Raw genomic sequence first — 22,654 nt, 5'->3', positions numbered from 1 at the left:
TCCCTCGGCTATTCATGGAGTGCTCGACGGCGACTATCTATTTACTCACTCCCAGGGTGGGCAGCACTCGCATGTTACCCACAACGATAGGAAAAACAGGCCCTACATATTCTGAGACCAATCTTCATCACCCAGAACCACGGTTGCCTCTGTTTAATCACGATTAGCTCGATGCCCTGCAGGACAAAGCAACATGCCTCGTGCAGGAGCTGAACAAGAGGTGGATGATTACATCATACCACGTGGGCTGGCCGCAGGGCACACCACCTGGATCTCGAGGAGAGCGACGCTTCAAAGCTTCATACCCCGGCCATGCTCTCTGGTCGGATTTCTAGACCTGCTGCCTGCAGCCAGTACCCAAGTATTCATAGATGTTCTGCGCATGACTGTCCAGAATCCGCATCACCGTGGCCCATCGTCGCCATCATTGGCCACTGGCCACCAAATTCGAAACTCCGACTCATTGTGCCACCCACGACCTGTGCTCTGGTGGCTTTGGCCTTGCAGCGGCCCCCAATGCTATGTCCCCGTAAACCAATCCCGTCCACGGCTGCATACTGCTACGCCTCTACTGTGGCCTCGGCAATGGGCCCCTCCGAAGACTCTCACATCGTTTAAAAGGCCACGACTCTCCCTGGCATCTCAGTCCTCTCTTCGCCAGTCCTTCATCTCGAGAAACCACCTAATGGCCCCCTTCACGTCCCTTCGCCGCTCTGCCTCGACACCTACCGCTCCGCCTGCTAAACGCAGTCGTCTGCCACCCATCCTCGTAGAGCCCCGCTCACCTAGACCTGGAACCCACATCACCTGGGCAGCCTCACCCATTCGCGAACCCAAGCGCCTCCGACGCGCGAACGCGGTTGGGGGGTTGTCGCCACCGCAAACCAGAGGGAACTACGGGCATGTGTCGTCTCGTCCTCAAAATAGTCATCACGCGCGACCATCGCCCACTCGACTCGATTTCGAAACCCAAGACCTGGGTCTCCCAACGGTCGTCGTCCCCCCACTATCTACAGCCACACCCCGCCCCACGATTCGATTCAACTTGCCTCCGGTTCTGGATAGGCCAAGCAGCATCGACTCGGAGCTCTCTTTGCTTTCGCCCCCCGTTCCCCGCTCCCCTGGTCCCGCATATGTGACCGTGACCCCTAAAGCCCTCAAGCCCGCCCATAACTCGGACTTCGCCCAGATCCGCACTTTCGGCGGGACGCAGGCATTCGTCGTCCCACGCTCGCCGCCACGTCCAGCGCGCCGCGCGCCACCTCCGCCACCTCCGTACGACCAAGGTGCGACGGGGAGCCCAACCCGCGCTACCGTCGCGCCGCCTCCGTTGTCCTCGCGCCGACGCAAGCCATCACGGCGTGTGCCTGTACCGGCTTCCGCCCCCTCGCGCCCGCCCTTCCATGGCTTGTCGCCCGATCCGCCATCGATGCCTGCGCCCGCTAGGCTGGCCATACTGTGCGACTTGGAGGAGGGCAACTCTGGCTGCACCTATGCCGTGCAGGATCTCCGGACCGGCCGCGTGCTGTGTGCGCGCGTGTCGAAGAGGAAGGTGGCGGACGAGCACGAGGCGCGCCTGCTGCAGGGAAAGCAGCTGAATGAAGACGAGGCGCGCTCACTCGGAAAGAAACGGCGGGAGGCGGACGCGGCGCGCATGGCTGGCCTGCGCGAAGAGCTCAAGGTATACAAGATGATCGCGGGCGCACGGGCACGCGACCGCGCGCACCTCATGGAGGTCCACGCGGTCATGGAGAGCGCAGACTCTGTGCTGTTCGTCATGGTGCGTCGCGATCGCGCACACGCTTCGTTTTGCTGACGCGCGCATATGCTCCTGTCACCTTTCGTTGCGCCGTCCACTGCGCTGCGCTCAATTATCGATCGCTGTCCCCGTGCGCGCTCCGCCTCGATGCTCCCATGGGCGACCGCTCATCTCCGAAAGCCCTTGATGCAATGCGACCTGTTCGGCGCGATCCACAGGGTCGGCCACCACAAATTGTCCCGACCTCTCGTCCGGCGCTGGCTGGCGCAGGTGGTGCGTCCCTGTTCTCACATTCATTATACTGCTGCGCACTAACCCAATCCCCCGCGCCTCGCCCTCGTCTTTTCATCTCCGCCTTCTCGCGCCCGCCCGGCCCTGACCGTCGGTGTGGTTTTTTTTCTGCCGTCGGCGTGCCCCGACTGCGCGCACGTCGCGAACGCCGCCCGCCCCGCCCCGACCCGCTTCTTCTCCGCACACCGGCATTCATCTCCACCTCTCCGCCTCTCCGCGCGTCGCGGACGCAGGCGCTCGGCCTCGACGCCCTGCACGGGATGGGGATCATCCACAGGGACGTCAAGCCCGAGAACATCCTCGTCGACCACCTCGGCCCTGACAGCCGCGCGCGCGTCGCGGACTTCAACACCGCGCTGCTCGCGAGCCCCGGGCGGCCGCTCGTCGAGGGGGAGACGTACTCGGACGTCAAGGCGGGCAGCACGGCGTGCATGGCGGCCGAGGTCGACAAGAAGGCGGCGTACGGCACGGCGGTGGACTGGTGGGGGCTTGGATGCGTCGCGTTCGAGCTGCTCGCGGGCGTGGTGAGTGCTAAACCGTTTGCGTCGCCGCCCTGGCGCCGTCGGGCAGGGGCGGCGGAGATGAACGGGGGCTGATCCGGGGCTGTCGTGTCCAGCCACTGTTCGTCGCGCACACGGCGCGGACGGACTACGCGCGCTGGAACGAGAGGGAGGAGGGGGAGTCGTACGTGCGGTCGCGGGCGCGGGCGCTCTCCGCCGCGGAGGAGAACATGATCAGCGGGGTGCGTCGGCCGCGCGCTGTTTTGCTGCTTATTGTGGTAGGAGGCTAACTGGTGCTGGCTAGCTCATCGTGCTCGAGCCCCGCGCGCGGTTCAGCATGCGCCATCTGCGCCACCACGAATTCTTCATCGACGAGAACCGGTGAGCAGCCCGGCCCTGCCAAAGTAACTCCCGCTCACCGCGCCTTCCCTCGCTTCGCGCTCCCTGCCTCCAGCGAGAACACGTTCGACGCGCTCGCGCGCGAAGACCCTGAGGACCTCGTTACCGGTGCGTGCGCCTTCCCGTTTCCCTCGTCTTTCCCGCCCCCGCGTCCCTGGACGTTGGACCCTCTCGCCGCGGCCGGGCGCTCTTCGGGTCTAGTGCCACGCGGCTACCGAACGCCCGCGTCTCACCATCCGTGATCCTCCCACCCCCTCCCCCGTCCTTCCCATCACATCACAAGGCTTGTGCTGACCCGCTCTCCCCCCCTCCTGAACCCTCTTTCCCTCGCCCGCACCCCAAAACCGCGCACCCCCCGCCCCGGAACCCGAATCGCCCTCCGCGGCGTCGAACCCCCTCCCCTCCCCTCCGCGACCGGTCCCCCGCCCACTCGCCGCGCCCGCAGCCGGCCTCCCTCCGCCCCTCGCCGCGACGTACGCCCGCCGCCCGCTCGAGTCGCCCGCCGATGCGCCCGTGCTCGAGGCGACCCCCGCGGGCGAGCTCGGCTGGGCGAACGCGCGCGGGATCTGGGGGACGCAGGCCCCCCGGTCTGGCTGAACCGCGCTCCGGTCCCGGCGGATTGTCGGCCGGCCCCGCGCCCGCCCTTTCGCTGGAATCTGGAACCTGGAATCGGTGTTGATGGCCTGGACTGTGGACTGTGGGGCGAGGCCGTCGCTGGCTTCGTGCGGGGAATTTAGGCTTCAGGGCCTGAGGCATGACTCCTGAGGCCTGTAGGATTGAGCCGATGCTTGAGCCGATGCTTCGAGCGGCGTGGTTGGCGTGGTTGACGTGCGCAGCGGACGGTGCGCATCGTGCTGCGACTTCGACGTCGACGGGGGGGACCGTCAGGCACGGTCCCAGGGCGCGGTGCGACTTGTGCAAGAAAAGCGGTGGGGTCTTGTGCCTCCGCCGGCTGTGTCGGGGTAGAACGTAGATGATCTCCGTCCTTGTTTGCTATTCAGGATATGTAACCGGGTTTTGAGTCCCCGCGTCGAAGTACATACATAGACCGTGTTCGAACTCTACCTAATCAGCGTGCCTGGGCGGGTATGTTGCTTGAGATGTGGCATGGTGCCGGCATCCGTCTTGTGCACGCCGCACAAGTTGTGTCGACTGATCGCTCCTCCCCTAATCCCCGGAGACGACGACCCTTGCTCGGGACCGGGACCGAGAGAGTCCCGGCCGCCGTACCTGAGCGCAACGTAGAAATTCATCGGACGCACGGCGGGGGATGGGAGGTGCGGACCGCGCGCGGGCTTGAGCTCTGAGAGTCGGCGGCCCGCCGCGGCCGGTATTGCGCGCCATAATCCATTTCTCTGAGCGGCCAGCTGAGGAAAGTCTCGTCTCCGGAATTCGGAAAAGCCTCCCGCGTCGTGGTTAGCCACGTCCGAAAGCAGAAGTCCGTCCACGCCGTGAGGCTCGCAACTCGCCAGCCTGTACGTGGTCGTCGGGTTGTCGGGGATTTGGCCCCTTCGGGAGAACGGTTCGCGCACAGTGCCAGTGCTACTACCACCACGGAGATCAAGGCCCGGGCCCGGGACCGTGAGCGCTGAGGTCCCAGGTTTCGATAGACGGCGGACACCGCGCGGACGAGTACAATATCTGAGACTCACGGTCCCGGACCACTCCCGCGATCAGGGGAGGGGGGCGACATTTGCCTCCGCGAGCGTGTCCAGACTCGGCGACGACGGTGGTGACGACAGCGGCCGCGGGGTTCGTATACGTTGGTGCGTTCTTCGACCCACGCCCCACGCCCTCGAATTCGCCAGCAATTATTTATGTGAGCGGGGTGGGGATGCGCCCACAGCAGGGCGGGGCTGTTCCGTCGCAATTCTAACCGTTCGCGGTTTTCAGGCGTCCCGTGGCCGGGGATGCGAAGCGGCTCGGGCGCCGGGGATATATATTATATCAATTGCGGCGCAGGAGAGGGTCCGCGACCCTGCCGGCGATGGAGTACGCACACAAACCTATATAGTCAAGCGGCACGCGCCAAGCGTGTTGTAGGCATCCCGCAGCTGCGCTCAAGGAGTTGAGGTAAGTTGTCGCGGGCCTCTCTCTCGGCCGTCGAGCCTTCGAGGGGTCGACTGGGGCTCGGTGTAGAGTAGAATCGCACAGCCTGGGCCAATGAGGTGACGGGCAGAGTAAAGCTGGGGAGAGCCGCACCCGCGTCCGGTGCAGCGAACCGAGAGGAGAGCAATTGATTATTGATCATGGCGGCACGCGAGGCGACTGGCGCGTCGCGCGCCCGAGCGGACTGGTTTGGACGTCGGGCTCCCGTGCAGTGTGCACCTTGTCTCCGGTATGGTATGCGCTTGATTGATCGTAACGACCGACGACGGGCTCCTCGACGACTCGACGACCGCGCGCGCGCGGAAGCTCTTGGACGCCCGGCCGGTGTCCAGAAGAGTGTCCGCCGACGGCGCGCTCCGGACCCGCTGCTACGGACAAGCACCCCGAGTCCCGACGTCGCGAAACGCGCGAACGTAAGTGGGGGTACGTACGCTGTGCGCACGCACGGGTGACGGCGCGCTGGGGCTGAGGACAGCCGTCGGGTGGACGGCTCCCGGCGCCATCCGCCGCAGCGAGGCTCTCAGCCTGCAGTGCACTGCTGATGTTCTCCGCGGTTTGTCGAGAAACGCAATCGAAAGTTTCGCTGAGCTGACTGGACCCGGCGTGTGTGTTCGCCGAGATTACGCCTTCTCACCTCCCGTGCGCCATGGGCAGCGTTCTCTGACGTCCCCGTCCGGGGCCTAGTTGAAGTGAGGGATGACGAGAGGGCGGTGGGCCCAGACGCGGTATGCGGCGGTAGAACGTGGAGAACTCTGAAAAGTCCCAGGGATCCTATCCTTGGATGTCGACGGGCGGCATGGATGGGGACGCTTGTGTTGAGGAGACGGCCCATGGGGAGGTGAGTGCAATATTCGAGTGTGCCGACAAGGGAGTTGTTTTGCGCCCTCGTTGACGGTGGACCTGTGGGTGGATCAGGCTTTGAGGGGACCGGTGGGCCGAGTGCGTGATCGCGCGCAGGGTGGGCGGGGTGAAGAGTGACGCGGTCGGGGGTCGGAGGCGCGGGGCGAGACGCGAGGCGGACGCGACGGATGGTTGCCCAAGGTCGATCGAGAGTTCGCGCTCTCTCTCCCGCCGCATGTGGGGGTTGTCCGCGAGCGTATGGATGGCAGAACTTGGGGCCAGAGGCAAGTGCGCAAGGTTGGGTGGGAGCACATGCGCGGGCGCGACGAGTGAGACGATGGGCAGCACGAACAAGGTGGAGATCGGGGGAGGTGATGAGCAGAAATACGTCCGCGTCGGGCCAGGAACGTCGGAGAAAGGCAGGCGGCGCCCCCAGGAGAGGAGGATAATGGGGATCTGGCGATACGCGAGATGGGCGGGCAGGCGCACAAGCCGCCCGCGCGCCTGGTCCCGCTCGCTCGCTCGCTTGACGGGGATGAACGCGGGAGGCTTCTTGCGCCTTACGAGGGCGTCCCTCCTCTCTTCGGCATCCCCCTTCCCCCGTCACACCCCCGCGCCCCCCATGGCCTTCACCCCCCAGGCGCCAACGCCCCCTCGTCTTTTAACGAACCCCTCCCGTTCCCGCGACCTCTCTCCCGTCTCCCCGCCAGCCCCCGCGCGTATGAGCACCTAGGCCCTCTCCCCCGCGTACCCCCTCCACTCCGCCCTGGCGTTCCACCACCACCCCTCCACCCAGCCATGCCCCCTGCCCTCTCCCCGTCTCCCGGACGCGCTCGCTCACGCACCTCCGACCTCACAGACTTCCTGCGCGGCCGCCCCAGCCAAGGCGAGCACCCACGTCCTCCCCTTCCCTCCTCCCCATCCCGCGCCCCACTCGAGCCTGTCACACCCCCATCCAAACCCAGGTCCAAATTCCCTTTCCTCGGACGCAAACGTCTACCCAGCTTCTCCCCCTCCACCGCCAAAGCCGCCGAAGCTGCCGCCGCCGCCGCCTCGGGAGTGCCACGCCGGGCGACAGACGCGTCCAAAGACGTGCCCCCTCTACCCACACCCCCGCCAGCAGGGTGAGTCTAGCTTCCTCCTTCGTGCTTCACTTTCTTCTCGGGTTCCCATCATCGAGCAGACGACGCGCATATATGCGCGTGACCGCGTCTCGGCCTGCGGCTTTCTGGATCCGCGCGCGCTTGTTATCTGCACTAGCTCCCCTTGGCCTCCATCATCATCCTCCCGTTTTCCTCTCTGAAAACTCTCGAGATGCCGTGGTGCGCCACGCTCACGCATTGGGTGCCCTCCCGGAGCATTCGCAGGTGGTGACGCGAGCACTATTGCCTATGATCGCGCCCCTGACGCGACTTCCAGCCAACGCGGCGTTCTCACGCCCGGGCGCATTACTCTCGCACCTTTTTCTTTCTCGCGCTGAGCACCCATGTGCTCGATGTGATTTGATCGTGATTTCATTTTGGCGCCCATATAGACAAGCTTTTCGTGGTCTCATCACGGCAAACGGAACACCCGCGAGGCCAGATGGAATGGCCCTTGTGTCTGCGCTAGACTCGCAGCTGAGACTAGAGCCTGCGCTCTTCTCACAATCTTTCCTGAATTGCGCGGTCAGAGTTGATGCCGCCTGGATTCATGTCGAAGATGTCTTCGTCCAACGAGTTCATCGATCCCCTCGTCGGGCGGCACAGGTTTGGCGCTCGGCGTCTACGCTGGACTTCGATCGGCTTCTTGTTCTTCTCGATGCGCAGAACCTGATGCTCATTACTTACACTTTTCGCTCTGATGCAGGTCGAGCACGGGACACGCTCTCCCGGCGTTACCTTCCGTCGCGGCGCCTTCTAACTTCCCCGTATCCCAATTTGACCACGATATCTCTGCCCCTTCGCCTTCCCCGAAGAAGAGATCTGTCCCGCTTTCCGCATCCATCGTTTCCCAAAACCTACGCAAGGGGAAGGGCTCGCTTGAGTCTCAGCGGCAGTCTTCAGAGAGTCGTGCGTCAGCTCAACCTATCATCACTGTCTCGCCTCCACACAACAACGCCGTTCTCGAACCCATCGATGCGTACACGTCCCCACGATCGGCCCCTCTTCCATTACAGCGCGGCGAGACGTCTCTTCCTACCCCCGCAGCTAGTGATCGCGCGAACACCCCAGAGTCGCCCACATCGACCGACCTGCCCAGCCCGTCGACTTCAACGCATTCAGCCAAATATGGTCTGGTTGAAGACATTAGGCCTTCTGCGACCTCCTACAAGGAAGAGACGATCTTGCGCAAAGACCACTTCCAGCTCGACGGCCACGGCTCCCAGGCACGCCGCGGCACAATGTCTTTCGTGAGCGGGCGGCCGACGCCCGCGACCGTCTCCACGAAGCCGGGCACGGCGAGACAGGACAGGCGACATGTAAGCGTCATCCAGCTGAACCGGCTCAAGCGCGAGATAATCGCCACAGCCCCACGCAAGGCTACCAAGTCGTCTCCATCTCCTCCCCCCGGAAGGATTCGTCCGTCCCCGCCGAACTCGACGCCTCCGTCACGGATATCTTCGCCGATTGGCAGAAGCAAGACGATCTCCTCTCCCTCCCCGAGCCCCGTAGACAATACGACGCCGACTCGGCGGGCTCCTCCACCGCTCAAGAGGACATGGGCGCCGCCTGTGTCGGGTCCACCGAAGGAGCCTCTCCCATCCCCGCCCCAGTCGAACGCGCGGGGTACGCCACTGAACCGGTCCGCGACGGTTCGGTCTCCATCTCCCCAGAAGGCCCGAGGGGCTGCCAGTCCGTCCCCAAAGCCTATGCGGAGAGACCTTCCCCCGATCTACGTCCCGTTGAAGATGAACACCGGCTCGTCCGTCGCGCGGGGCGCCTTAGGTGGCAGCGTCCCGCCCTCGCCCGCCAGCGCGCGGAGCGTCCAGGACACGGACGACAGCCGCACCCCGGTCCGCGAGGACCCCAACCCCCTTGGCCTCGGTCTGACCGCGGACGCTCCGGGCCAAAGCACGACGGTGGACGAGCTCCGCGAGGCGCTTCGCAAGGAGATGGACAAGTACACGCGGCTGTCGACCTACCTGCTCGACCTGACGGAGCAGCACGCGCGCGAGAAGGAGGATCTCATGCGCCGCGTGGACGGCCTCGAGCGCGAGGTCGGCAAGAAGGACAAGGAACTCCGCGGGCTGCGGTGGATCGTCGCGAACGCCGGCGGCAGCGAAGGCGCGGGCGGGGTGCTCCCGATGCCGTTCGCGCAGGCGCACCCCGCGGCGCCCGCCCGGGCGGACAGCAACACGCTCCCGCGCCCGCGCGCGGGGACGCAGAACTCGCAGGGGAAGAGCTCGCTCCGGTCCTTCACCTCGGCGGCGTCGGAGACCTGCAACACTACCACCCACACGCGCCAGAACTCGATCGCACAGTCGGCGTACACGTCGCGCACGTCGACGTCGCGGACCACGTCGCACGCCCGGAGCGCGGGAGGCGGTAGCACAGGCACTGTGCAGTACTCGGACTCACCGCGCCCGAGCGTCGAGGAGGGCCTCGTCGAGCTCCAGAGCTCAATCTCTGACTTCATCGCGCCGCCGCTCCCGAGTCCTCTGCCACGTCCAGAACCGCCAAGGGTGCAGGGAAGGAGGCGGTCGAACACGGTTCCAGACCGTGCTCCGGTGCGCGGCGCGGCGCTCGGCATGGGGCTCGGTGCGCCCTCCCGCGCGCCGTACGCTCCAGGTCAGTTCAAGGCGATGAAGACCGCACGGCGGACGAGCTCGCCGATCGTCTCGTCGTCCGTCACCCCCGTCACCCCATCGACGCCCGCGCACTCGCGCGCGCCCTCGAGCGTCGCACCGAGGAGCCCACGGATCGGCGGCCTCGGACTTGGCCTTGGGCTCACCCCGCCTCAGCCGGAGCCCCGTGCGCCGAGCCCCGACGTCGGCCGCGCGGACCCGCACGCGCGCGCGGACAGCACGACACTGGCGTCGCTTCCCTCCCTGCCTTCGCTTGCGACGATCTACTCTTCGTCATCGGCGTCGTCCGCGCTGTCGTCGATCCCCGAGACGCCGCGGTCTGGGTCCCCCGCGTCGCATATGCTGCTCGCACCCAGCCCCGTCATCACGGAAGCGATCCCCAGCCCGAACCTGCGTATCGCGTTCGACGGGCCCGAAGCGAAGCCCTCCCAACCGCAGCCGCAAGCAGCGACGCCCGCACGGCCGACGCAGCTCGAAGCGAGCCCGGCGCTGGACCGGAGCGCGAGCAAGAGGAGCAAGCGGGCGTCGGGGTCGTCGATCGCGTCGCGCCTGAGCACGTCGCCGAGCATCGGCCAGGTGCTCGACAAGACGAAGACGGTCGGAGGCGCGTCGACGAAGTCGGAGATGGAGGCGATCCTGCGCCGGTTCGGCTTCGGGCGCGGGCGGGTGAGTTGAGCGGGGCGCGAGGGCCCGGCTCCTCGTTTCGCTCCGCTCCTCTGTACATACACGCACGCCTCGAGACGGCAGACCACACACTCGTTCACGATTCTCACGTTCCACGTCCCCACACTCCTTGCCGACGTTCTTCCTCTCCCCCGCCGTACCATATTCACACCCCGCAGGTCCTAATGGCCCCGCCGAGCCTCTGCCCACCGTCGCCGCCGCCGCACGCACGCAAGCACGCACGCGTGCCCCCGGCCCCTGGGCTGCAAAATACCACGCTATACCACTTTATTCAAAGAGCCACCCCTAGCCTTAACAGCCTTATACTCGCACCCCGGCCCGATACCACGTTAATTCCCCGCACCGCACCCCGCGCAACGCTGTCCCCGATACCAACGTTGGCGCTGTTACTACTGTTCGCGGTCTTCCACGCTCGCTCGTCTCTCTCTCCCTCTCTCTCTCTGTGTTCTTCGGCTTTGTCGTCGTCCCCTTGCTCTCGCATCACACTCTCCTTTCGCAAATCCCTCACCTCCCCATCCATCGTCTCGCTCTCTTGGGCTCCTCGCACGGGATCATCGACCTCCGCACTCGGTTCTCCAAAAGACGCCGGCGTGCGTCCGTTCCGTCTTGTCCTCCGCATCGTCCTCCCCTCCGCCCGCATCCCCCGCATCCCCGCTCGAACTTGGTTCCACGAGCCGCGTCCTCTCCTGTAACATCTGTTGTCGCACCTGTTCCATACGATTCCCGCGTCCACATCCCCCTTCCCCCTACCCCCCTACCCCGTACCCCCCACTTCCTCGCCCGTGAAGTTCGCTCTCCCGCGCGCGCTCGTTCTCGTCCGTCGCATCGCTCCGTTTAGACGCAGGCAGATGTATCGTTTATCGCTGTACAAAATGGAAACCGTCTTCTGAAAGCTGTCGATCCATATTCGCGAGTCGTTCGGGTTTCTGGCGCCAGCGTCACATCTAGTCCGGGATCGTCGACGCAACAGCCGAGTCCGGTGCTTGTCTTTACTGAGTGTGTTCCTTCGCTGCGCGGTGGCGACGTCGACCGGGGCAGGGAATCAATCCTTCCCGCGGATTTGATATATTGACGAGTGGCGTCACGTCCCGCTCATAAGTTAAAAAATCTAAAGCTTGATGGGCCTTCGCTTCGCTCAGGCGGCCCGCCCCGCGACGCGCTAAGTTCCAACGTATGGCCAGCTCTCGCCCAACCACAGAGCTTCCCCGCCTCGGCGATATTGATAAATAACGATGGGACCATCGCCCTGAACGTTAAGTTGAGCACTAGTGGCCCGTCCGCGCGGCTGGCCACAGTCTAGATGGCTGTCGAGCACGTCGATGGTTATGTCCCCCGCCGTCGGTGCCCCCGCCGTCGGTGCCCCCGCCGTCGTCGCCCCCCGCTGCGACGATCTCCGCCGGCTGGCACTGCTCGCCTCCGCGCCCACCTCGCGCGGTGCGCCCTCGGGCCTCGCCTGAATTCCCCGTCGCGATCTCCCCGCCGCCCTAGACGTTCGCGCGCCCTGCGATCCGTCACCGCCACGTGGCACCCGGCCCTCCCCGCTCACGCTCGCGACCGCGCTCAGACCTCGCCGTCCGAGTCGCGCATGCGCACGGGTCGGAGTCCGTCCGCCGTGGTGCAAGTACCCCCATGCTGACTGCGCTCGGCTGCGCTCGGCGCCGTAGTGCAGTGCGGCGCGTCTCCTCACCGAGTCCCGACACCCCTTCCCCGCCCCCACCCCGTTCGTCGCGGTTTGCACTCAGAGCGCTCTAAACCAGTGGACCTGGCAGTTGCACTCGGAGTGACCGGGAAAGCGGAGGCGATGGGGCCCCGTCCACCCTATGAGACCCTATGGCAGGATGTACGCTGCGCGCCCCGCGCGCCTCGGGAGCCCCTGCGCATTAGTGCGCTCGCGCCGGAGTCGAACGATGCGGAGGCGAGCAGTGAGGTGACGAGTTCGCGCGATCGGTCACATGCACGTGCAATGTTACGACGCGTTCAAGGCCAGGGCGCAATGGCCTTTGAACGTACGTACAACTTACACCAGTCGAGGCTCGACATTGACCGCAGGGGCCAGATAACCTCCCGCCGATTGACTACGTAGCCACCCGCGCGGAAGCGAGATCATCACAGGACGCGGCCGCTGGGTTCAGAAATAAACGTGGACGGGGGCGATGGAGCTCGATGATGATGGGCAGAGCGTTGGGCGAGTCGAGTGTGCCTCGGTATGACATACAACTGACACACGCACGCCTTTCGTGCCAGTACGTACTCGTTGAGTGAAAGCGGGGCGGATCGTGCTGGAATTGCACAGGATGAGCGTCGGATATGGAAACGAAGGGCGTCGAAGTGCGGTAAGTATATGTCGGCATCGTGGAGAACAGGCGGGAAAGCCTAACAGCAAACGGATATCGCCATCGATCGTGCGCCGCAGAGGGCGCGAAAACTGAACCAGATCCGCCCGTGTATGTAGCCTCCCATCTCAGATCGAGAGCGGGTGCTCGAGCGCGCAGTGCCCACACTCGCTCGAGCCGCCACCGTCGCCGTGCCCGCCGTCGCTCGCGTTCCGCCTCCCGTTCTCGACCGCCCCCGCCGTGCCCGCGCTCCCGAGCACGTCGCTGTCCGTGCGCGCGAACGCGCTCAGCCCGAGCCCCGCCGCCGCGCGCGCCGCCCCCAGCCCGGGCCGCGGCCCGAGCACGACCCCGAGCGGGTGCGGGTCGAAGCCCGAGTCCTGCGTGCTCGCGGAGGACGTGCGGGTGCGGGTGCGCTCGAGGTCGAGGTGCGAGGCCGGGTCCGGGTCTGACCGCGACAGGTCGAGGTCGAGGTCGAGCGCGGGCTCGCCGTCGACCTGCACGGATCGCTCGACGTTGACGTCGACGCGTACTTCTATCGCCTGCGTGCGCCGAGAGGGTGAGCGTGATATTACAATCGGGGCGCGCGTGCGTGCGAGGACGTACCTTGGGTGTTTGTGGGCGCGAGTCCGCCGTTGGCCGAGCGCGCTGTGGGGGGTGCCGCTGTGTCAGCGCCTGGGCGAAGAGACGGTGCAGGGGGAGGAGGCCGCGTACCTGCACCCATGGGAAGCCGGGGTTGCGCAGGTTGTAGGAGGTCGGGAAGATGACGGGCATGGTGGAGCGCGCGTTGTCGCGCTGCGGGCCCGCGCCGTGTCGGGCCTCGTGCGCACCACCGGGGCGTGGTGCACTGCCCTTGGTTGCGAGGCCGCGGCGGGCGTTCAGGCTGTTTAATAAGGGCAGGTTAGTTGAGGCGGGAAAAGCGACTGCGTACATACCTCGCCAGGAACGAGTTTGCATATACTGTTGCAATGTGGGATGTAAGTTCAAAGGAGGGGGGGACGAGAGGCGCGCGACACACATTTGCTAATGAGCAGGTGGAGGCCGAGGAAGATAAGGTTGTCTGGCATAGAAAGCCACTACGGCGCCAGAGCGTGAGCAATATTGCTAGGTTCATCGAGCGCGCCGTGGACTCACGCAGACAAGGGACACAAATGTTGTACATCTGAATGTGCCAAAATGTGAGGACGAAGGTATGCACGATGAAGAGAAATCATTACGTCGTGATTGCTCCAGTCTCGACTGAATACCGAGTGAGCGCGTCGATGATGTGGTCCGACCTGGAATGCGACCTTCAGTCGTTGGGACCTCGCGGCGGTGATGATGGTAGTCCAGACCTCTCGATCCCGTTTCGCCATTGGCGCAGATAGAACCACATGCTGGACGTGATGAAGATATCCACCGTGAAAGATGCGACCAGACCGAGAGAGAAGACCGACTGCAGCCACCGATACAATCAACACAAGAACACCACACCGCGTGAGGAAAACCTACTGAATATAAGACGACAAACTCGGAATAACTCCTGAGGCGGATCCTAGAACGATTTCGTGAGCAATCGGCGTTCCGGGAGATGAGCCGCCTGCGTACATCATTGTGGTGGACACTGCAAGCGAAGCGATCAGTGTTATACACAGCGACAATTTTCGACCCGGACGTACCAATGGCAGCAGCTAAATGAGAGTGGACAAGAACCGTGAGATGGTACGTAGTACTAATGAGCAAAGGGGGCAATACCGAGTCGTAACAACGCCAGAAGCCCCTGCATACTCAATCAGTATCTTCGTCGCCACGAACCGCCCTGAGAATCAAACACACGTACCAATGGCACAGTGAGGTACCAGTTTCCCCGGCTAACTGAGCTTGCGGTGAGATACGTCTGCCTGATATCGCAGAGCAACGACTAACGGGTATGCACTCGGTGGACGAAGAACCTGAGAAAGGATGAATGAGCGCCGAACGCGCGCCGTCGAACGCGGAGCCGTACATTTGGACAATGAAAGTCGTCGTCGCCTGGAGAAGCGCGTCAGAAAGCGAGTGGTGGCGGTCGATGTGGGAGCATACCGTCAATGCGACTGTGCACTGGAAGACCGTCAAAATGGGATTGAGCGTCGGATGGACACCAAAATTTGTGGCGCACTCACGGCTATCGACCTACGCGCACCGTCAGCACTGTGCAGGCTCTATGAAGTACGAGGGGACCCACCAGGGGATGACATCGAGCGTGTTGAACCGGCCGAAGTTGACGACCAGATCCTCCCAATTCGCTAAGCAGACCATGGCGGAGTGTAAAGAATCGAGGACCCAGATAAGGAGCACCTATTGACCGGAGGAGCCCCCGTCAGTTCCACGTGCGGCGGAATGCGCAGCGCGGAACGCCACAAGAGCATGGATGTACGTACCAGTAATTTGGTTGTTCGGGGATCGGTAGGGTAAATCCGCCAGTATAGGAATATCTGCATGAACACCACACCGGAGAGGCTGCGCCGCCGTGAGGGCGTGAGGTGAGCCTTCGAGAGGCAAGACGCAGGGAGGGAAGCAAAGAGGACGTACAACAGCGAACACAAGCCTCCGAGGAGCACGGCTCCGGAGCCTTGGAAGAGCGTCGTCCACTGCGCCTTCGTGACACCCGCGTCGTCCGACATGGTAGCGAGTTTGTCGTTATTGGCAGGCTCAGGGGAAGGGGTCCGGACGGGCGAGTGGGCGCGTGTGGAGAATCTTATACCGCACACTACGGAATGGCGAATGCACATCCATCTCCGCGCCTCCTGGAACGCGCCATATCGCAGGTGTGCTTTCGCCCGCAGAGGCCGTGTTCGGCTGAAAACGGGGAGCGTATGGACCCCTCGTCCCGCACCCACTGGTCAATGAACATGCCCGCCAAACAGTCGCCAGAGAAGGCTATTGTACATGTTCGAAGCTCATAAAACTGTGCCGTTCGATGCCGCTGGCCAGAAGAGAGCTCCGTGTTTTGGAGGTTGTGCTCGTTCTTGAACTGAAGTCGGATTGGGGTTGAGGTATGCGGGACTGGTGTATGGAGGCGGCGCGAGGGATCGGGGTATGAGCGATCTATCAGCCGGCGGGAGCATTACTTGATTAGACAGGGTCGAAGCGTGAGGGGATTGAAGGGAGGAGAGGATTGCGTACGTGAAGTCAAAAATGCTTTCATCGGCAGCTGCAGTGTTGAGTACTGAGTGAATGGTGCTGCCGTAGCGCGAATTTGACGAGCGCATAGAACACGTGCCTCTACAGCAGAACATGGGAGGCGAGCCAACGCAATTTGAGGTGCTTATCGGAGAAGTAGCGTCCCAAGGTCTTGACGGAAGTGCTTATGGAACGGCCGACTTTCCAGACAGGAGGCGGCAGGTTGTATGCACGGAAAAAGCCGACATCCTCGAAAGACATGTATTTCCCATCTTGACATTTTACATCGGAGCCACGGATCCATATCTTGAGGGTACATATCGTTGTAGCAACCAGCACTCCCTCGACACCGGAGGAAAGTCTGTCGCCAATGAACGGTACGCTACTGCATTCGCATCGCCCGACGGTACGAAATGGAGCTGTTCGCAGAGGGCAAGAGTAACGCGCTTACCACACACCGATCCATAGCATGTCTCGTAGTGCAACAGCCCTCGTCATCTTTGATCCATCTGACCGCGTCAGCCGTTCGCCAGGATGGACCGTATTCATGGGCGATGGTGAAAAGGGCAGTGTTGCAATAGCTTGAGTCAGACTTCCGGATGTATTGGCCACAATAGGATGGAAACGAGGCTCAGGTAGATGATGGTGAGAGGAAAACCAGACGCAGGCGCCTCAATGCTTCGACATCAACGACGACCATCTCATTCGAACGCAGTCTCGACACCGGCGACATCCTCAATGTTGCATACGCTGTGATGGGGTGAATTATTTTCTGTTCGTGCGTATCTTGTCACGGAAGAGGGTGTAGTTTGATAGCAATCGACTCTCGGCCGTGGGCTAAGCTGTCCAACGTACGTCATCTGGACTCTCCAAGGACTTTCCTCTTGTACACTCCCGCCTTGCTAGCGCAGGGCATGGTCTGGGGCCAGGCGGGAGAAGGTTCAATACGTCTGCAAGAGGCCATGACATGACATCTTCTCACCTCGATCAAGACGCGGACATACAACGGGCCGAAGATGCGAACGGGCAGTCCACCGTGAGGCCTACGCCCAGGTGTATATCACTCTACACAGCCGTTTCTGGTCGACCATGCCTCTCACTCAACACCTCACGTTCGCCACCGCCGAACCCGCGCACTCGGCCGTCCTCGACGGCTCCTCCGGAAAGCCGCTCTACGACATCCGGACCTCCTTCCTTCACAGCGCCGCGAACCCCCGTCTCGCTACCGCCGTGCACGACGTCGATGGGCACACGACCTCGCTCTGGCTGCATCGCTCTCCGGGCGCAGAAGCGGACGCGGAGCCGGAAGCGGTCCTCATCCGCGGCGCGAAAGCGACTCTGATCGCGGACTGGCTGCACGTGGGCAAAGGGTCGCACCCGTCAGTCTCTTTCCGTCCCCCTGCGTTCCGCTGCGCCCCGCTCACGCACTTGGTTGCCAGCCCGTGGCAGTTCCGCGCGCCGGACGGGCGCGCGTACGTGTGGAAGGAGCAAAGGTTCAGGACGTCGCTGAAGGTGCGCATGTACTGTACATTCGGCTCCGCATGCGAGCACCGGGAACTTACTACATGCGTGTTTGTGTTTGTGCCACCGCGCGCTGCAGCTCGTCGACGTCGAGAACGGGAGGACGGTCGCGCGCTCGTACCGCAACAAGTCGGGCCTGGACTACGACCCCACGCTGCGTCCGGTGCTCGACGTCGTCCTACTGGCGTACGTCGTGTGCGAGGAGCGTAGGAGCCCCGCAGCGTCGCAATGCTTGCGCTACCCCAGTGGGGATGCCCATGCGAGCGCGCGGGGGCCTATCCCGTTCCTCTTTCTCTGAAGGAGTTCAAATGAGGTTGAGATACCCAGCAGAAGTATGATACCCGCCATTCGGAGCACTTACAAAAATGACTGTAATCTATCATCACCACCATCATCACCATCACCAACAAGTACTTACTTTAAGAGAGATGTAGTGCAGGTCTCAACGTTTCAACATCCACGATAGCGCACGAACATAACTCCACGTCCGTGACTCCGCTGCTCTACGGCATCGCGGCCCGCTTGTCACACGCGCGTCACGTATGTGCAGTGTGACCTCGCGGTGCGCCAATTCACGACTATCGAAAGATTTGGCCAAACAGCTCTGTCTTCCCCCTTTCTGCCTCCTGGAATGTCCCAGCTTGCTTTCGAACCCCCCTTGCGGCCTGGTCTGCTGCCGCCCGCTCGCGGTGCCGTGTACATCCGACTACCACTGCCAGCACCGTCCCCACGTACCTTTCACAGATTTCGGCACATGCAAAACCCAGCTGTGGGCACACGACGCCCAATACCAGTTCCCCATCGCCCGCCGACGTGCGTACGGATCTGTTCACTGCGCTGCAACGGCTCGCGTAGCTCCACCCTCTGCCCGCGACGCGCTCGCCCGCCTGCCGAGTCCCGACAGAGGTCCTCGGTCAGATCCCGCCCGGCTTGCGCGCGCCGTCCCCCGTGCAGGCCCTCCCCTGGTTCGTTATCCTCCCTGCCACCGTTTCCCTCGCCGCGCTTCTCGAGGCTGTCCAACGCACGTCATTTGGACCTCAAGGACTTTCCTCCCGCTTTGAGCGCAGGACAATGGTCAAGGTCCGTGGCCACTGCAAGAGACCATGACATCATCATCTTCTCGCCTCGCGGTTGGTCATGACGCCGACATAGAACGGGCCGAAGATGCGAACGGGCAGCCCACCGCGCGCTGTGGGGCCTGCGCCCAGGGTATATCTCACTCTCCACAACCGCACTTGGCCAACCATGGCCCTCGCTGAACACCTCACGTTCGCCACCGCCGAACCCGCGCACTCGGCCGTCCTCGACGGCTCCTCCGGAAAGCCGCTCTACGACATCCGGACCTCCTTCCTTCACAACGCTCCAGGCCCCCGTCTCGCCACCGCCGTGCACGACGTCGATGGGCACACGACCGCGCTCTGGCTGCATCGCTCTCCCGGCGCAGAAGTGGGCGCGGAGCCGGACGCGGTCCTCGTCCGCGGCGCAAAACCGACTCTGCTGGTGGACTGGCTACGCGCAGGCAAAGGGTCGCACCAGTCAGTCTCTTCCCGTTCCCCTGCGTTCTGCCGCGCCCCGCTCACGCACTTGGTTGCCAGCCCGTGGCAGTTCCGCGCGCCGGACGGGCGCACGTATGCGTGGAAGGAGCAGAGGTTCGGGACATCCCTGAAGGTGCGCATGTACTGTCTGTTCTCCAGATTATTCGCCCTCGACTCACATGTATGCTTGTGCTTGTGCCGCTGCGCGCTGCAGCTCGTCGACGTCGAGAACGGGAAGACGGTCGCACGCTCGCACCACAGCAAGGTGGGCTTAGACTACGACCCCACGCTGCGTCCGGTGCTCGACGTCGTCCTACTGGCGTACGTCGTGTGCGAGGAGCGCAGGAGCGCCGCGGCATCGCAAGACTCGTTTCGCTCCAGTGTGGATGCCCATGCGAGCGCGCGTGGCCCCATTCCATTTCCCCTCTGAACGTTCGCGCGCGGGGGCGCAGATGAGGGTGGGATACCCGGCAGAAGCACGATACCTATGGGCGCTTACAGAAATGCCTATCGTCTATAATCTCTTGATATCTCCCGCGATGCGGGGCGTTTAGAATGGCACATCCCATGACAGCGGCTCCGACCTTTTCTCCTTGTGCTCAACAGCCATATTCCCACCTGTATGTCTCTCACCTATACCGTGGACCGTTCTACGCGATCCCACACAGAAGAACCGCGAGGAAACCCCCACGGGCTCGACGCTAGTTGCATTGGTGCAAACGGAAACGTGCCCCCTCAGTGGCCTGAACCATGTCAGCGCGAACAACGGATGGTTTGCTAATTTTAGGCCGAGTATGGATGCAGATGGACGGAGGCCTTTGGAGGATGCGCACGTTCGTCTCCTACCATGTGTACATGTTCTGCACTGACAGCAGTGCGAGGATATGCCGCTATCCGCTGACCCCCTTGCCTCATCCTCCACTGCCGACCCGCTCTCTGTCCGCCACTTATCGTCTGCCGTCCTTCGCCGTCGCGAGCCCCGCCGTCATCTAGGCACTCCATCACTCCTGGCCCAGGCCGATGGAAGCTTTCCTCCGCCCTCTTCAGTCTAAGGTTGCGTTGAACGCGGCACATAAGAGCCTCAGCCCAGCAAGAATCCGCTCCGAGAGCCTTCGCTCCAGCCTCCACCCCATACCCACCCTCGTCGCGTCGCGCGATGCTCCTCGCCCTCGCCTGCGCCCTCGCCCTCCCTTCCGCGGCCTTCGCCGCCCAGGCCCAGGTCTTCCAGCAGCCTGCGTCCAGCCCCGACGCTCCCTCTGGCAACTACACCGGCCAGAGCAACAGCACCATCTCCAACGGCCCCCTCGTCCCCGGAAAAGCCTTCGACCGCTTCATCCAGATCTGGATCGAGAACACGGACTGTGAGCCCGCCCGCGACTGCTTCTATGCTGTGCTTCTGCCCGTTCGGGACAGGACCACTGCTTGCTCACGCATGTGCTCACGCCCACGCCCACGCTTGCCCGCATCTCAGACGAGACGGCCGCATCATCCCCGGTGTTCCAGAACCTGAGCAAGGACGGAATCTTGCTCGACTCCTACTACGCCCTCACCCACCCCTCCGAGCCCAACTACCTCGCCGCCGTCGCTGGGAGCTTTTGGGGTCTCGGGGGTGACGATTTCGGTAAGTATTCGGAGTCTTGAAGCGCGTAGCAATATGTGCCCGCTTATGCGTGACGTCAGTGCACGTGCCTCAAAACATCTCGACCGTCGTCGATCTCCTGGAGCAAGGGAACGTCTCATGGGCGAACTGTAAGTGGAAGCTGTCGTTTGCCGGTTGATGCTAATCTTTGCTTCGCAGATCAGGAAAACATGCCTTCAGATGGCTTCACGGTGAGCACTCTCTTCTTACGTTCGGTCATGCGACTCTTCGCGCGCTGCGACTGATTAAATTCACTGTCCACAGGGCTTCAACTTCACCTCGGCTGACTACCTCAGTGAGCCATAGCATGCGTTCACTGTCCGTAACCCAAGTACTAACGCATGCTTACAGCCGGCTCGTCCACCTACACGTATTACGTGCGCAAGCACAACGGTCTCATTGTTCATGATTCGGTCGCGAACGTGTCCTCCCGTGCGCTCCGTAATCGCAACTGTGAGTGCTCCCTTCCGTGCTGGACCAAGGACCTCTGATGCAAGCCAACCCCAGTCAACGACTTCGCCGTCGACCTCAAGGCCAACGCCATCCCGCAGTGGGTCTGGGTGACGCCCAACCTGGTCAACGACGGGCACGACACCACCATCGACTTCGTCGGCGACTGGCTCAACTTCTGGCTCGTGCCGCTCCTCACCCACCCCGCGTTCAACGACAACCGGACGCTCGTCGTCCTCACCTTCGACGAGACGGAGACGCGCACGATCAACAACCGGGTGTACACCCTCCTCCTCGGCGGCGCCGTCCCCGCGCCCCTCCGCGGCACGACCGACCCGACCTACTACACCCACTACTCCACCCTCTCCACCGTCGAGGCGAACTGGGCGCTCATGTCGCTCGGCCGCGGCGACACGAACGCGACGCTGAACAACGTCTTCGCCTTCGTCGCGAACGCGTCCGGGTGGGCGAACAACGGCCTCGCCGGCAACGCGTCCGCCATCCCGCTCACGAACCTCACCGGGGACGTCCCCGGCCCGCTCAACTCGGGCTTCTACCTCCCGTTCCCCGCGCCGGACGTGGCCGCGAAGGGCGCGGGCGGGAAGGGCGTGTTCGTCGCGCCCGGGCTCGACGCGAGCGTGACCGTGGAGAGCCTCGGCGCGCCGGTGAACCTGACGGCGAAGGGGCTGGCGAATCCCTGGGCGGGGGACGGGGGGATCGGCGATGCGAGCGCGAACGCGCCGGCGGCGGGGACGGGGGCGGCGGTCGCGCGCGGGGCGCGCGCGGGGCTGCTGGCGGTCGTGGTGGCTGTAGTCTTTGGCGCGGCAATGGTGCTGTGAATGAACTTGTTCGGGTATTGGATCGGACATGGCGGTGGTACTCGAGGTCCTTGTAGTCATGCGTTGGCAGCATTGTCGTGTTGTTGCCCTCTAGGCTCTGGCAAGCTTGTTGATGAACTCGAGGGTGCCGGCGCTGTGAAACAAGCGCCGGTGCCATGTAGGAACCTGGCGCCCAGCGCGCTCTCACTGGCTTCCTCATTCTCCAATCTCTTCTCGCGGTCTCCCACCAATATCGATATCATGTCGCCCCTCGACTGAAACACCCTCCAACGGCTTTATATATCCCCATGCATCTTCGATGAGCCCCGCCCCTCAGCTCAGGACCGCAATTTGAGGCAACAGCTTCAACAATCTGACCCGCGTCGACCGGAAGCCTCAGCAGCCTCGCGTACCAACAGCGCTCTGTAGTCCGGGAATCACCTCCGGAATTCCGAGTACATGCTCTTCGAGTTCTCAAATAAGGCAGCGGGGGTGATCATAGTCGGAGACAATGGGGCGGACGGCATGCGAGGGCTGCGGAGGTAAGTTGTATCGCTGCATCGAGTGCGTGAAACACGACGAAGCATTGTGTACAACGGCACTTCCGTCCTTCCTTGAGACTGGATGTTGTAGCCGCTAACCATCTCGGCGACACGTTGGCGCACCGTTGAGTCGCGCACTTTGAGTACGCCTTTATTCGCCAGAGTCAATGTGGGTTTACTCGGCTTCACTGGTTGGGCTGTGCCTTTGGTTCTCTGCGAAGCCTTGTGCCATTCCCGTGTGCCGGCACGCACACCAACCAAGACCACTCCACAGCCACCGTCACCAAACCATCGAACGCAACAGCTTGC

The 22,654-nt window shown here is 63.2% G+C and overlaps 6 protein-coding genes across 6 annotated transcripts; 5 read left to right on the top strand and 1 right to left on the bottom strand.

The window, feature by feature from the left end:
- Positions 1 to 685: 685 nt before the first annotated feature.
- BXZ73DRAFT_78387 (kinase-like domain-containing protein) lies at positions 686 to 3,546 on the top strand (the record flags this gene model as incomplete). Its single annotated transcript, XM_048022872.1, has 6 exons — positions 686 to 1,780; positions 2,284 to 2,574; positions 2,667 to 2,792; positions 2,855 to 2,931; positions 3,005 to 3,057; positions 3,395 to 3,546. The coding sequence occupies 6 exons, from the start codon at positions 686 to 688 to the stop codon at positions 3,544 to 3,546; spliced, it is 1,794 nt and encodes a 597-aa protein (XP_047876731.1).
- Positions 3,547 to 8,197: 4,651 nt separating this feature from the next.
- On the top strand, positions 8,198 to 9,244 carry BXZ73DRAFT_111 (uncharacterized protein; the record flags this gene model as incomplete). Its single annotated transcript, XM_048017372.1, has 1 exon — positions 8,198 to 9,244. A coding segment is annotated over one exon (1,047 nt), but the record flags the coding sequence as incomplete, so codon positions are not given.
- Positions 9,245 to 12,830: 3,586 nt separating this feature from the next.
- BXZ73DRAFT_102433 (uncharacterized protein) lies at positions 12,831 to 15,341 on the bottom strand (the record flags this gene model as incomplete). Its single annotated transcript, XM_048015229.1, has 20 exons — positions 12,831 to 13,241; positions 13,306 to 13,347; positions 13,414 to 13,582; positions 13,635 to 13,659; positions 13,718 to 13,775; positions 13,834 to 13,861; positions 13,917 to 13,976; positions 14,034 to 14,134; positions 14,191 to 14,233; positions 14,287 to 14,302; positions 14,358 to 14,369; positions 14,434 to 14,458; positions 14,519 to 14,553; positions 14,605 to 14,630; positions 14,684 to 14,709; positions 14,761 to 14,778; positions 14,841 to 14,850; positions 14,903 to 15,015; positions 15,099 to 15,177; positions 15,250 to 15,341. 20 exons carry the CDS (start codon positions 15,339 to 15,341, stop codon positions 12,831 to 12,833), a joined length of 1,389 nt encoding a protein of 462 aa, XP_047876729.1.
- A 1,588-nt stretch (positions 15,342 to 16,929) lies between these two features.
- Positions 16,930 to 17,659, top strand: BXZ73DRAFT_102432 (uncharacterized protein; the record flags this gene model as incomplete). Its single annotated transcript, XM_048015228.1, has 3 exons — positions 16,930 to 17,219; positions 17,280 to 17,352; positions 17,441 to 17,659. 3 exons carry the CDS (start codon positions 16,930 to 16,932, stop codon positions 17,657 to 17,659), a joined length of 582 nt encoding a protein of 193 aa, XP_047876728.1.
- Positions 17,660 to 18,606: 947 nt separating this feature from the next.
- On the top strand, positions 18,607 to 19,326 carry BXZ73DRAFT_102431 (uncharacterized protein; the record flags this gene model as incomplete). Its single annotated transcript, XM_048015227.1, has 3 exons — positions 18,607 to 18,896; positions 18,957 to 19,029; positions 19,111 to 19,326. The coding sequence occupies 3 exons, from the start codon at positions 18,607 to 18,609 to the stop codon at positions 19,324 to 19,326; spliced, it is 579 nt and encodes a 192-aa protein (XP_047876727.1).
- A 726-nt stretch (positions 19,327 to 20,052) lies between these two features.
- BXZ73DRAFT_48603 (phosphoesterase family-domain-containing protein) lies at positions 20,053 to 21,824 on the top strand (the record flags this gene model as incomplete). Its single annotated transcript, XM_048020089.1, has 7 exons — positions 20,053 to 20,257; positions 20,368 to 20,517; positions 20,577 to 20,645; positions 20,695 to 20,726; positions 20,800 to 20,830; positions 20,887 to 20,988; positions 21,043 to 21,824. 7 exons carry the CDS (start codon positions 20,053 to 20,055, stop codon positions 21,822 to 21,824), a joined length of 1,371 nt encoding a protein of 456 aa, XP_047876726.1.
- Positions 21,825 to 22,654: the final 830 nt, after the last annotated feature.

Source organism: Epithele typhae, assembly GCF_022376455.1.
Source record: "Epithele typhae strain CBS 203.58 chromosome Unknown BXZ73scaffold_32, whole genome shotgun sequence".
Classification (NCBI taxonomy): Eukaryota; Fungi; Basidiomycota; class Agaricomycetes; order Polyporales; family Epitheliaceae; genus Epithele; species Epithele typhae.
This window is presented reverse-complemented; position numbering and strand designations above follow the sequence as displayed.